Consider the following 15,282-nt stretch of genomic DNA (forward strand, 5'->3'; position numbering starts at 1 on the left):
CTTTTTTCGATAATAATGTTTCTTGTATTCCGCACACAAACCACAAGTGTAACAATAACTGCTGTACAGTGCTATTTCCGGTTCTTTGGGAGTGTATTTAAGATGTGCAGCAGCAATGGCGTCACACAAATTATCAATTCACTCCATGCCCTGCAGAGGGAGCAACTCTTCACTTCAGTTTGAAACATTTGTGTCCTATTGAGAATCGGCTGTTCAATCCACTAAAACAAATATCGATCAGTTGGATTCTCTTCCCCGCATGCATTTCGGTGGCAATTTTAAACACGCTAAAAACGTGATTGAAAATGCATTTGTTCGAATAAAAATTCATTAACGGACAAGAGGATCATGATGTTAAAAAACAGAAATAGGATGAAGCGGGTGAATGCAGGAATATTTTGCACACATTCCTCCAGGAGTCTGAATGAGCAAAATAAAAGAGAGCATCTGAGGATATTCAAATCGCTCCCTCACTCGCACAAACCCCACCCCGCCCGCCAACTCCCCGCCTACTGCAAGTGACCTCCATTACCCGCACGCCCCCCCCACCCACCCCAGCCGCACAGCCTCTCACCCGCACTGACACTCACCCGCACAGACCCTCACCCGCACAGCCTCTCACCCGCACTGACCCTCACCTGCACAGACCCTCACCCGCACTGACCCTCACCCACAATGACCCTCACCCGCACTGACCCTCACCTGCACTGACCCTCACCCGCACTGACCCTCATCCGCACAGCCCAATGCGCTGTATGCACCACATCCCCGCACTTCACACTTCAGGATGCCCTCCACCCATACAGCCCCTCACCCGCACAGACCCTCACCCGCACAGCCCCTCAGCCGCATAGACCCTCACCCGCACAGACCCTCACCCGCACAGACCCTCAGCCGCACAGACCCTCACCCGCACAGACCCTCACCCGCACAAACCCTCACCCGCACGCCTCACCTGCACAGACCCTCACCCGTGAACCCCCTCACCCACACAGCCTCCTACCTGCTCAGCCCCTTACCCCGCACAGCGCCTCAGCCGCACAGCCTCCTCACCCTCACAGACCCTCACCCGCTAAGCCTCCTCACCCTCACAGGCCCTCACCCGCACAACCCCTCATCCGCACACGCCTCACCCGCACAGACCCTCACCCGCACAGCCCCTGACCAGCAAACTCCCTCACGCGCACACCCCCTTACCCCGCACGCTCCCAGCGAGACAACCGCAATTGCAACTTACATGACTGTTCGGCTTTGTTTGTAGGTTAAGAACAGCGTCTAAATGAAACAACAGCATATTAAAATCACATATTGATAAGTAAGTGCTGGTAATATTCGTCCCTTTCAGTGAAGAGTTTGATGTCAATAGTAGGCCCGTTTTCTCGAGGATGCTTCATTAAGTTACCGTTACTGCCAAGAGTTAGGAGCAACTATTCGTCAACCAGCACACAGAGACCTTTGACTGCTCGTGAGGCAGCGAATACAGTTCCAAAATGAGCGTTTCATTCCCAATTTCTTCTTCAATCCAGGAAATGGATTGGGCAGGGATTTTCCAGAGATTGGGGAGCAGATTTACATTATGTTGCTCTTTATGGTTACCAACATCACAAATGCAACATTGGTGTGATAAAGTGTCTGATTGACACGAAACGGGGTAGAACATTTAGGGCTGATATGAGGTGAAAGATCTTAACTCAGGGTGAGGTGGAACTATGGAATACTGTACTACTGAGGGCTGTGGAGGCCAACTCAGAATATATTTCAGAAGGATATAGTTTTATAGACTGAAGGCGTCAAGAGGTATGGGGAAGTGCGGGGGTATGGGGTAATGGCGCGAGTATTGAGATAAAGGTCCCACTGCATGGTGGACCGGGCTCGAAGGGCCGAATGGCCTCCTCCTGCTCCGATTTTCTAAGTTTCTATGTTTCAAGTTGGTCAGTCAGTAAAACCCTCACTTATCCGTCATACTTCACCCAGCCTATTCTTTAAAGCTTTTAAATTATTCGGAACAGTCACTCCCAGGGGTGACGTGATCCATAATCCCAGCATTTCTGGGTAAACATTCCTAGTTTAAGACCCACTCCCGCGCTTCATGATGAGATAACCGAACGGACATTCCAGTGCAGTACTGAGGGGGCGCTGCACAGCTGGAATGGACTGCAAAGAAAGGCTCCATCTGCTGGCTTGGCCGATGAAAATAACCCCGGAGAGGCGTTTCGCAGAAGAGTCGGGGAATGATTTTTTGGTATCCTGGGTAATTTTTACCCAACAATCAACATCACCAAAGGAAAATATCTGATGTTTGTCAAATTGTTGTTTGTGGGAGTTTGATTTGCGCATAATGGCGTCCGGTTCTGATACAGTTGAAAACTTCAAACATCCAGTTTATTTCTGCAGTAATTGCAGCTTTGAGGAAAGTGTTGACTGTAGCTTTAAGACTCATTGTGTTGAACAGCATCGCGTGACTGTGTGAACCAATCAACTGAAAGCGCAGGAGACCTTAGAGTGGGAGTTTTCTCCTAGTTGTGGAGCTAGATGAAAGCTTGTAACTGCTGCTGCAGCCGGTAAATAAAGTTCGATTATTCTAATGAGAATCCTGTGGGTATAATCATGTACTTTACACTTGCAAAACGCTTTCAAGGCGTCCATTGGTGGTGTAAGTTGTTATATTAATGCAAGTCTTTTTTCCTTTTTATTTCAAATTAGAACTTCAGAATACATAATTGATTTACTAAGGAGATACCATATTCACCACCTCTGGTTTTGCTCTCCCCACGACCAGAAAATTTCTTATATGTTTCAAAGAACTCTATTAGATACTCCCTCAGTCTCCCTTTTTCATAAGTAGCGAGACCCAGCAATACTAAATCCCTGCTGAAAGTTGCAGCTCCTTCGATCATCCTCGTAAATATGTTAGACCCACTCAATCCTCTCTGTGCATGTGTTTTTATCCTACGCTGGTCAGCATTGTTCTCAGTACTAATTGGTGGAACCAAGGTTTGCCACAGATTCCGCTTAACGTTTTTACTTTTCAATTCTACCCCTTTAGTAATCACCTGATTGGATTGCGAAAGGAGTGTTAACTTTCATCGCTTCATTTAGCAATTTGTATAACTGAAATAATATACAAATATACATTTGCAACTCTACAACTTTTAAACTTTCATTTTCAAAGTTTTCTACAACCTTCTTATAATGTCCTGCTGGTGGTTATGCATGGAGCGCTGACAAATCTCTGAACACATAGGACAATTCAGGCTGTCGGAATATTTATCTGAACTCACATGTAACATTTTCGTTGATTAGGTCTCCAGAGGGCACCGCATTCCTTCAAACAACAGAAATGATCAGTTAGTCACTTCATCTGATATGACCCGTGTCATGAAGCACTTGAGGCAGACATTGAAATTACTGCAGGCGCGATTCCCGTGTTAAGTGTGAAAGCTTTCCTGTCTGCATGACCAGGAGCATGTTTCCATTAAACCGTTTCAAACCCAGACTTATTACAGAGAATTAAGGCAGAATTTTTCAAGGGAATGAAACCAGCACATGGGTGAAAGAGAAGGTGCACGCGCACGCAGCGCGATGGAGCACGGGCACGCAATCCGGGTGAGGCCGCGCACGCAGCGTGAGACAGGCCGCGCAGGCAGCGGCGTCAAAAGGCCAGAGGGCAGAGTCTTTAATGTTTTTAAACCAGGGATTGATGAAACACCGGATTAACAAGGGGGTGAAAGGTTATCCGGGGTGGTCGGGAATGTGGGGTTGAGATTACAATCGGATCATCCATTATCCTACTGAATGGTGCAGCAGGCTCGAGGGGCAGAGTGGCCTACTGCAGCTCCTAACTCGTTTCCCTAATTACGCTGGGTGGTTTAATAGCAAGAGCAGGCCATTCGGCCCTGGAACCTGCTCCAACTCCATAAGAACATGGCTGACCTGATTGTGCTCTCAACTCCATTTTCCTGTCTGCCCCATCGCTCCCCCGCTCCAACATAGCCCTCGACTTCATTGCCTTTGAACAACAAACACTCTCTCAGTCAGCCTTGAGTATGTTCAACATCCACTACTCTCTGGCCAAGATGATTCCAACGACTAATGTCTCCCTGAGAGGTAAAAATGGAATTGGATCACAATAGGGACTCAATGGCAGATACATCTCGAAGGGCCAACTCCTTTCTTAGCCATTGCATAAGCTTCAACAGTGCAATGGACCAAATCAGTGCAGGCGGTCGAGTAGTTTAGTGGGAGAAGGTGCATGTACGCAGTATCGGTTTAGATCCCCGACATCACCATGTTGTGCGCTGCATAATTTAAATGAGTGTGATATATAAATAAAGCACACGGAGCGCGAAAGAGAGAGAGCGAGAGAAATCGAGTGCGTATGCGAGAGAGAGAGAAAGAGTGCGCTTGTGAGTGTGTCTCTGCTCCAGTATCTCTGCCTGCCTTCTGGTATGATTCAGTGAGTGTGTGCATGTGTCACTTTATCTGCGTATATGTTTGCTGGTCTGTCCTTTGTATTGAGAATGTTAGCTGCAGACCTCGTTTCTCAAATTACAAAGACACAATGCTTATATAGAATACAAATTGGCTGAACATTGGCTTCTGATCATTATGTTTGTCATATGTCATTGAAATGCAACACTTAATGGTCTCACCTGGTTTCCATGTTACTTTGCTTCTTTCCTGAGAAAGAAACATAAGGATTAGAAGCCGAGAACAGAATAGGAGTTTGAGAAACAAATCACAGAGCAGCGAATGCCTTTGTGCTCCTCATTGCCCATTGTAACGTGAATGGTGACATACTGGTTGGTTGACTGTCCTCTTATTAAGAATCCTGGACTAAGGGTCGGAAATCATGAGTTAATATCCCACCCCGGGAGCTGGGCACTTTGAATTCAGTTAATGAAACACAATTGGAGTAAAAGACAAGTTAGAATTAGTTATGGTGACCATGGACCACAATCAATGAACCATCTTGTCCAAGAATGCACTTTCGAGAATTCAAACTGCTGCCCTGCCTAGCCGAAATGCAACTGCAGAGCCCGCAGTGATGCTCTGGATAGTAAAATGCCTCCTGGGAGTCAGTAAGGACAATGAGTGATAGTCAACAAATGCTGATATTGCGAGTGATGCCCAAACCCAATGAAGAAATAACTAAAACAAAACATGATTCTATGAAAACAAACATTTGTCAGGTGTGAAACACGCATGTTTGCGTCGGTCCTCCTGATTTTTAGAACCGGGAGAGATGAGCACCACAAACAGTGCATTGAGGAACTACTCAAAGTGCATCAATGTCTGTTAACACGAATCAGCGTGTGGTTGCAGCTGAGGTGTCGATGGATGGGGCAGCTTGTGGTCATTATAAAGAGGAATCTTTACTGCATATTTCTCAACACTGTCATTAAGATATGGGGTGTCGGTAATGTTGCAGAGCATGTTAAAGGACAGAATGACATTACCCGCGCTAAATCACCCACTATCAACATCCTGGGGGTTAACGTTGAGTCCAAACTGAGCTGGGCCAGCCACATAAATACTATGTCCAGAAGAGCAGGTCAGATGCTAGGAATTCTGCGGCGAATAACTCACCTCCTTACTTCCCAAAGCCTATCCAACATCGACAGCGCCAAAAGTCAAGGAGTGTGATGGAATGCTCTCCACTTCCAACAACACTCAACTAATTTCTACACCATCCAGGACAAAACAACCCACTTGATTGGCACCATCCACAAACATTCACTCCCTCCACCATTGACGAGCAGTAGCAGCAGTGTGTAGCATCTACAAGATGCACAGCAGGAATTCACCAGGGCTCCTTTGGTAGCATCTTTCAAACGCACGAGCGCTGCCATCTAGTGGGACATGGACAGCAGACTCATGGGAATACCTTCACGTGGGAGTTCGCCTCAAGGCTCTCACCATCCTGAATTGGGAATATAACTGCCGTTCCTTCACTGTCGCTGGATCAAATGCCTGGAACTCCCTCCCTAACAGCACCGTAGTAGTAACGCATGGACTGTAGCGTTTCCAGAAGGTCGCTTTCCCCATCTTCTCATAGGCAATTGGATATGGTTAATAATTATTGATCTAGAGAGCTTCGCCCACTTCGCCGAATGGATTAAAAAAAATCAGATTGTTGCAGAGGCGGCCGTGCATCCAAGGGAGAGAAATTCATTGGAATCAATGTTTTGATCAGGGAGGGAAAGGCAACGGGAGAGAGCAGTTCCAGGGGGAAGGTCTATACAGGACAACGATCTGAGCAATGACTTACCCGTTAATGAATGGAGAGATCCAGGAATGTATTGTTTGCTAACAAGCCACTCTAACATTCAAACCAGAATAGTCTGTTATATTGGTTGAATGGAAGCTTGTTTGGAAGTTTTTGAACATGATGTTTAGGGAGCAATGAGGCCATATGCGGCGAAGATCATCACCTTTAAACAATTTATTGAAGACGCTGAATTTAGATGCGGAGGGACGGAAAAAGACGGACCATTTCCTCAAGCAGTCGTATTGACAAGTGCATCGACTGAGTGAATTGAAGACTCGTGTGTTGGTACAGAGGGAATTGAGGAAAGGAGCTTGAGTGTAGAGGCATTTCTTTTCGGCAAGTGCACATTGATCAGTTAGTGAGACACATGAAGTGGATGAAATTAACGGTGATGAGTGGCGAGGGGTGGGGGTGGGGAGAAATGTGATGGGGGTGTGGAGGGGCGCGGGAGGTATGAAACAAAATCACAATAAATATCAGGAGGGTTACCCAAGGCGCCAATGGCAGTGGGCTAGGAGGCAGAGTGGAGTGAAGGGTCACATTGGGAAATGGGTTTTCGCCGACATTCAAAGACAAGAGTCTTCCAGGAAAGGAAAGCCGTTCAACGAGGCTTCACACATATCCCACAAGGTGTGCACAGTGCCCCAATCCCATTGCAACATCCACATGTTTTTTCAATGATTCGAAGACGGTCGACTCCAGAATAGTAGCAGGTGTTATTTCTTAGCCTGATTGCTCTTGAAGAGCTTCCTAATATCTGACCCAGTTTAATGTACAGCGGCTGGAGACTGCCTCCATTTGTCTAACCCTCATTTCCTGCGCCCTGTTCCAGATCCCATACAATGTACTCTCTGAATAACCTGTATAAAATCACTACCCTGGGCTCTCCCTCCATTCTTCTTAACTTCAGGGATTTGGGCAGACATTTGAATGTTTTGGATTTTCCAATGCGATTCCTCTCATTCTATCCCCAGCCACGGAACAATTCTAACCGGGTGATATGTCCTGGACGGCTGCCCAAAGGCAGCGGTATGGCTGAGACACGCATCATGGACCAGCCATTTGTTCAGCTCTTGTGAAAGCAATGCCGCTGGATATTGGACGGAGTGTCTGACACGTAGTCGATGTGACCTTCCCGGTCTTGCCATCCCGCCCAATGTTGATTTCTACCCAGTCTTTTGCGATTGGCTATTTCACTCTTCATTCCGGGATCGCCCTTCATTTAATGTTGGAGGTTAGGGGTTGAGTGGTTTAGGGAATTGGATCATATTGGCCACCAAGAGTCGACTGGTACCTTTGTCAATTCATCTCTAATGACCGGTTGTTTCAAATGGTCTGACCTACCTTTCCTGCAGAGACAGACACCCAACAGAGCAAAGAGGAGAATCAGGCCCACAGCAGAACCGATACCAACAGCCAGGGCAAGATGTTTATTTTCTGAATGAGCTAATGGGGGAGAGCAGGACAATGTTAACGAACAGCTTCCACAACAAAGGGAATAATCTGCAATTTAATGCAGGACAACAAATGGGGCTAGACTGCAGTAGAAAACAAAGGCTGAGAGAGAGAGAGAGAGTGAGAGAGATGAAGTGCGAGTCATAAAATTAACAGGCAGAGGAGGGAGCCTATCGGTCCTCATGCCTGTGCTGAGAACCTGAAGGGCAGGATCAATTTTTCATACTATCCAAGCCCATTCGCACTTTCTTCATCGCACTGTAACATTATTCCAATATGATTTTTGATTTAAGTATTGGAAACTACAGAATCATATTCCACAGTGTTGCAGACCACAAAAAACTCGTTGCTTACAAATTAATGCAATTACCTTTTGCCTTTTGTCTGTGTTCCCTGGTTAGAAACTCTCCCGCCCGTATATGGAACTGCTTCCTGTTTAACTATATCGAACCGTTCTATTCAATCACCAATAAAGATTGTTCCCACGTCAGGCGGTGCAGCAATGCCCACGCTGCTGATCCATTTTGAAGTTTCTCTTTAGGCTTTACATTGTATGGATAACCTGCCGCAGCCTTTGGTATCCACAGCCCGTCTCCACTCCCATCTCTAAATGGCCCGCACGAAAACACTGTTTCAAAAGCAGCCAATCAGCAATGTGGTTGGCGAGGGGTCGGGGTCGGGGGAAGGGGTGTGGGAGCCATCACGCGGGGGCGTGGCTATATCCCCGCTGGAATGAAGCGGCTGAATGATCAATTGCAATTGGCCGACTTATTATTTGCGTCATTGTATCCACTAGCTCTCCATTGGATATTAACTGCGTACAAACTACCAGTCCATTATTCTGTTAGTTCAGTCCCATGGGAACAAGTGTAATTTTCACTGGGTCAATACTGGACGTGGGAGAAGAGAACACGCTGCTCTCACTTTCAAGCCAGTTTGAATTTTTAAGTGTGTTAGTCAGTGTCGTGAGGAAATGGCACAGATTGAAACACAGCAACACCTTTTATTACGGTCGGATGGTTACGTTAACTGGGAATCCCACTCACCAGTCACAGTGATGTGCACAGTGTCACTCTGAGCCGAGGATAGTTTTCTTCCGTTAATCAGTGCTTCATAACGGCAGGTATAATTTCCTATTTCAGAGTGATCGACATTCCTGATAGTGAAGGTGACATAATTGATCCCTGAGGCAGCAGGCTTGAGACCATAGTGATTCGAATCCCCTTGTCTGTACAGGTAAAATGTAATGGCAGAATTGTCCCGGGGGCCTGTACAGTTAAATGTGACAGCTTCACTCCGAATAACAGCGCTAGAATCCACGGATATGTATGGTTCGGGAAGTTCTGGAATTGGAATCGAAGAGGTAGTACCGATTTTGTCAAAAAATGAATTTCACAAAAAAACCTTTGATAAAATTTCATAAAACAATGCTTAGCCCTCATATCAAAACAACAATGTTGCCAAGAGCCAGGCATCATCTGTGGATAGAGAAACCGGGCAAAACTTTCCAGTCCGTATGAATTCTTCGGAGTTAAGGAGAATTAGGAATGTGATGGATTAGATAGTGAAAGGGGTGGAGCATCTGGAGCAAGATAGAAGGTCGCGGGAAGGTGGAAACTGAAGAGAAATTTTAAAAAGATGTCATGGACACAAAACCAATGGAATGGTAATGACAGTGTGAAAGACAAAAAGGGCGCTCATGATGGCATAAAGGTAGGGTTACAAAGTGTTAATTGGGAACTTTTCAGACTTTTAGACTTAACACTGAGTTAAAAAAACTCAGACCATGAACTCTTTCCTCCATTTTCACACATTCCCCATGCCCTGATCCCCACAGAGCCATCTGAAACCTATTTTGCTTTCAGTGTGCTGACACCTGTTCTCCCATTAACACATTCTGCTATCTTACCTTTCTTCCACTTTTAGCACCTACTTTAGTCTTAAACGCTACAATTAACACTCCATTTGTCTTTTCTACATGACATTTTTGTCAATCTGTCCTGAGCACCCACTTATCCCTGCCCTTCTATTCTGCTCCAGCTTCTCCACACCCTCTTCAACTCTGAAGAAGCGTCATACAGACGCTAAGTGTTTACCCTGTTTCTATCTTTATAGATGTTGCCAGATCTGCTGAGCCCTCCAGCATTCAATGTTATTATTTCAGATTTCCAGCATCCGCCGTATTTTGCGATTATTTTGCTGGTTAGCCCTCATTTGAAATTTTGTGTCCCGTTATGGGCGTCACCCTATGGGAAGGATAACCAAGCCTTGTCAAAGAGGAAGAGGACATTAACTAGAATTTTTTCAGAAAGGATGGCATGTAGAAGACTGGAGAAGCTTGGAATTTTCTCGTAGTTCAGAGAAGATAAACTGAGATTTTCATAAAGATTTGAAAAATCATTAAGAGCTTGATAAAGTAAATAATGAACAATTGTTTTTAGTGTTAAAATATTTAGTAACCAGATAACATAGATTTCAGGTGATTGCAAAAGAGCCGGATGGAATATGAGAAAAACCGTGTTAATGCAGCAATTTGTTAGAATTTGGAATGTCCTCTCTGGAAGTGAGGTAAAAGCAGATTCAACAGGAACTCGCAAAGGGAGCTGGATAAACATTGCTGAGGGATAACTTGGCAGAAATTTTATGACAAATGCCTAGGAGTGCAGATAACTTGGCTTCTAAAGGGCAACGGGAATCTGAAATAAATGTTCCCCTTGCCAGCTATTACAACACCTCAGGAACGAATACAGAAAAAGTTGATAGCTGTTTCAAAGAGACACAACAGGCAGGATGGGTCGAGTGGTCTCAATCTCTGCTGTTGCTTTTTCTGATTCTGTGATTAATGGAGACACTTGCAGTAATTTGTCAGTATGTCGGATGAGGATTAGACAAGAGATGAACAAAAAAACTCTCTCTGTGACTGTTAAACAATGTGTAAAACGTTTTTATTATTCAATTAACAAGAGTGAGTGATTAGGCTTGGATTATGGAACTCAAGTCCTAAAGCATATGAATCTATCTCCGACAGTGCACCACTCCCTTAGTACTGGCACCGTGGGAGTGTCGGCCTGGATATTGGAGCTCAAGGCATAGAATATATACATCTACATCCAACAGCGCCGCGGTCTCTCAGTACTGGCACTGGGGGGCGAGCCGGACAACATTTGTGAAGCTCACGAGCTGCTGTGAAAGTTGACCCCATTGCCTGATAAATCAGGCGAGGGTCAGAGTGCTACCAAAGTAGATATTCTTTTTTTCCAGTTGAGATAGCCGAACCACATCGATTGTATCAACTTATGGAAATAAAGCCAATACAGAGGCATGAAGGTACCATTCAGCACCGAGATAAGGAAGGTATCTTTGATGTCATAACGGGCCTAACACAATGACAATTAAGACTCTGAGATCTCGCGCCAATGGGCACTAGCTTCACGCGGTGACAGAACACTTGAGCTGCTGACTGTCCCGTTAAACCATACTCCTGCATTCCCCTCCGGCCCACCCCATCCCCTGCAATCACTGTCATTGTACAGCGGGTGAATTCAGCCCCCATCGGTCACAATTGTGCCATGAGATCGCAGGTCATTTGGGCTCCCTCCCGCATTATTTGAAACGAGTCATATTGTTACAGTGAATGAAATATTGATGATTTGAGAATACCAACGCTATAAATAGAAATGTTGAAATCTATGTTTCCCTGTCGCTCACCTGCTATGGTCACCGCTACAGCCTGGCTCTGTTTGGAATCGAACTGCCTGCTCTGGACGGCAATGCTGTATTTACATTGGTATTGTCCGCTGTGGCTTGGACTGGTATTTGCAAATGTTATAGTATTAGCATTTGTGATGTATGGATTAGAGGTCAGCTGTCGATATCCTATATAAAAATAGAACCTTTTCTGGCGAATATCTCCAGTCACGGTGCAGGTCATGGTGATCGGCTCTCCTACTGCATACACCCCTGTAGCTTGATCAAGATTTAACACTGGGATTTTTAGCGGATCTGCGGTAAAATAAATTGTAGGAACAATTAGAAATGGATCAGAGTCTTTCCATGTACAGCACTAGGTTATAAACACATTATTTGATCTCTGTCGAGACAAGGTGTCTACAAGTGTTTGAGAATTCACAAATGTTGAGATCAGGAATTGATGACGAAGGAAGAAGGTAGAGCGAACACATTTATAAACGCCAATCCGGAAAGCAGAGCTTTCCTACCAGCTCCACAGCTGATAAATTCCGACTGAAATGCATTCGTTAAGTTAATCGTCAATTCCTAAAAGCAGATTTGAGCAGGGCAAGATCCCATGAACGGACGTCAATTAATGACGGGACAGTTAACGTGATGCTTCCTTCAGTGATGTTGTGATAAGGATGTGTGTTTGGCCCATTGATACGGAAGCGAAGTTCCCACTGACATGACTCACAACTATGCCTATTGTATCTCTACACGACATTGCAGTCTGTTCCCTCGTTTTTCATTCACTTTAGAAATGGGAGAGGTCAGACAGTCCCTCAGTAATGGCAACGGCCGGGGTGGCCGTTAGGGTGGGGTGGTGTTGTTTGGGATGTTGACTCAGATAACATGGCTCAAGTCCAGGGGTACATACATCTTCCTCCGTCCGTGCAGCACTCCCTCATTGCTGGCACTGTGGGGCACTTTTGGAGCTCACGAGATCAAGTGAAATTTGTCTCCATTGCAATATAATTCAGGCAAGAGTGCTCCCGAAGGAGGTAAGTTTTTTTATTCTGTTGAGATAGTCCAAGCACATCGGAGATACCAATGCATGGAAATAAATCCAATGCATGGGAATGAAGGTACAATACAACATCGAGGTGTGGAAGGGATCTCTGATGTCAGAACGGGCCTAATCCAATTCCAATTAAGACTGAGACATCTCCCGCTAATGGACACTTGGCAGAGCACTGCAGCTGCTGCCTGCCTCTTCACACCACACTCCTGCCTCGCGGGTTGCCCACCCGAGCCCCTTGCAATCACAGTCGATTTACAGCGGATGAATTCAAATCCCATTTGCCTCAATTGTGAATGAGGTCGTAGATCATTTGGACACCCTCCCCGATTATTTGAAACCGGTCATAATGTTACAGTGAGTAAAATATTGATTATTTGATAATACACTCACCATTAACAGGAATGTTTAAATCTCTGTTCCCTATCACTCACCTGCTATTGTCACCGTTACAGCCTGACTCTGTTTGGAATCTATAAAAACAAAAAGCTAAAAGCTACTGCGGATGCTGGAAATCCAAAACAAAAACAAAAATAAAAACAAAACAAACCTGCTGAGTTTTTCCAGGTAATTCTGTTTGGAATCTAACTGCCTGCTCTGGACGGTAAGTCTGTATTGATATTGGAATGATCGCGGTCGCTTGGGAGGGTAATCTTGAATCTTAAAGTATAGGAATTTGTGATGATTGGGCTAGAGGACAGCTGGTGATAGCCTTTATGAATATAAAAGGTTTACCGCGATCATCTGCAGTCACGGAGCAGGTCATGTTGATCGACTCTCCTACTGCATACACCCCTGTGGTTTGATCAAGAGATATCAGTGGGGCTTTTAGCGGATCTATGGCAAAATGAATTGAAGGAACAATCCGAATTGGATCAGTCTTCACACGTACATTAGTTTGTTACAAACAGATTAATTGATCTGTGTCGAGAGAACGTGTTTACAAGTGTCTGAGAATTCACAAATGTGGAGATTAGGATTTGATTATGAAGCAAGGAGGATAAGCAAACACATTTATAAACGCCATTCAGGGACTCGGGCCTTTCCTCACAGCTCCGCAGCTGATTAAGTCCGACTGAAGTGCATTGATTATGATAATCGGCGATACTTACAAGCAGATTTGGGAAGAGCAAGATCCCAGGAACTGAAATAAATTAATGAGGGGAGAATCAACTTGATTTTTTCCTTCTGTACTGTTGTTTTAAGGATGTGTATTTGGCCCATGCAAACGGATGCGAAGTTGCAACTGATGTGACTGGCAATAATGCAGCTGTTTATTTTAGCTCAACACGCAATTGCAGAGAGGAACCTATTTTAAATGTTCCATTAGAAATAGCAGAGTTCGGACACTCCCTCAGTACTGGAACCGAGGGTGTGTTGGGCTGGAATATGGAGCTCAAGTCCAAGATGATATATATCTACCTGAGGCAGTAAAGAAGTCACTCAGTCCTGGCAGCGGGGGCAGTGGATGCGTGGAGTTGGGGGATGGGGGGGTGGGGCCGGGTGGTTGCTGTGGTGGTGGTGTAGGCGCGGAGCTAATGTAGTGTTGGCCTGGGCCTGGAGCATATACATCTCCCACCGACAGTGCAGCACTACGTCAGTAATGACACAGTGCCCGTGAGACTTCCTGGATCATGGAGCTAAATCTGGAGGAGTGCTTGATCACAGAACCTTCTCGTTAAGGGCTGCGTGCTGCAGTCCCGGTAAGGACATGAAGGAAGATAGTCCATGGCAACTGCTGATACTTTCACCATCAAGGTGGAAAATGAAAGCAAACAGTTAAAGAATTGGACGGCACACCATGCCGCACTACATGTGGGTTTTGGGATGGGGAGTCTCTCTTGTTTGACCGCTTCACTAGTCGGCATTGGACACTCGGACCCAGAATGATATCAGATGGAGCATCACCCAAACCCGAGTTAGACCGTGACGTCACCCAACAATGGACAGCACCTCCCCGAGTGACAGAATCCTTTAGCTTCTGACTGTCCCCTCACACTCTCCTCTTGCTTTCCTCCCCTTCCCATCTCAATATTTGCGCTGGTAGTTGATGCCCAGCGGGTTAATTCAGGCCCCATTCAAATTTCCTACATTCGAAAGTGAAACACTCCCTCAGTACTGTCACCGGGGGAGTGTCGTCCTGCTTTATGTAGCTCAAACACTAGGGTATATACATAAACCTCTGACAGTGCAGCAATCCCTCAGTACTGACACCAGGAGAGTGTCGGCCTCGTTTATGGAGCTCAAGCCCAAGAGTATATACGTCTATCTCTGACAGTGCGGCGCACCCTCAATACTGGCACCGTGGGAGTGTCGGCCTTGATTATGGAGCTCTACGTCTAGAATATATACATCTGCATCCGACAGCGCAGCGCTCTCTGGGGGGGCGAGCCGGACAACATTTGTGATGCTCACGAGCTGCTGTGAAATTTGACCCCATTGCCTGATAAATCATTCGATGGTGAGAGTGCTACCAAATTAGAGCTCAAGCCCAAGAGTATATACATCTATCTCTGACAGTGCTGCGCAACCTCAGTACGGGCACCGGGGCGAGTATCGGCCTGAATTATGGAGCTCAAGCCCTAGAGCCTATGCATCTACCTCCGACCGTGCAGCGGTCCCTCAATACTGGCACCGTGGGAGTGTCGGCCTGGATAATGGAGCTCAAGGCATAGAATATATAGTTCTACATCCGACAGCGCAGCGCTCTGTCAGTAGTGGCACTGGGGGGCGAGCCGGACAACATTTGTGAAGCTCATGAGCTGCTGTGAAAGTTGACCCCATTGCCTGATAAATCAGGCGAGGG

At 45.9% G+C, this 15,282-nt stretch overlaps 1 protein-coding gene across 1 annotated transcript; it reads right to left on the minus strand.

The window, feature by feature from the left end:
• Positions 1-4,648: 4,648 nt before the first annotated feature.
• LOC144672413 (Fc receptor-like protein 5) lies at positions 4,649-13,242 on the minus strand. Its single transcript, XM_078534258.1, has 6 exons — positions 13,212-13,242; positions 12,911-12,949; positions 11,435-11,728; positions 8,773-9,069; positions 7,616-7,708; positions 4,649-4,680 (listed from the first exon to the last, which is right to left on the minus strand). The coding sequence occupies exons 1-6, from the start codon at positions 13,240-13,242 to the stop codon at positions 4,649-4,651; spliced, it is 786 nt and encodes a 261-aa protein (XP_078390384.1).
• Between the last annotated feature and the right edge of the window lie 2,040 nt (positions 13,243-15,282).

The sequence above is a fragment of the Cetorhinus maximus genome, chromosome 38 (assembly GCF_964194155.1).
Source record: "Cetorhinus maximus chromosome 38, sCetMax3.hap1.1, whole genome shotgun sequence".
Lineage (NCBI taxonomy): Eukaryota > Metazoa > Chordata > Chondrichthyes > Lamniformes > Cetorhinidae > Cetorhinus > Cetorhinus maximus.

What these genes read in the sequence shown, in the direction of transcription:
- LOC144672413 (XM_078534258.1), bottom strand. Translation starts at nt 13,242, where the DNA reads ATGACCTGCTCCGTGACTGCAGATGATCGCG. An exon ending in TGTGCACATCACTGTGACTG is followed by an intron (nt 7,709 to 8,772) that starts GTGAGTGGGATT and finishes TAGCTCATTCAG; the next exon opens with AAAATAAACATCTTGCCCTG. An exon ending in TGTCTGTCTCTGCAGGAAAG is followed by an intron (nt 4,681 to 7,615) that starts GTAGGTCAGACC and finishes TTTCTTTCTCAG; the next exon opens with GAAAGAAGCAAAGTAACATG.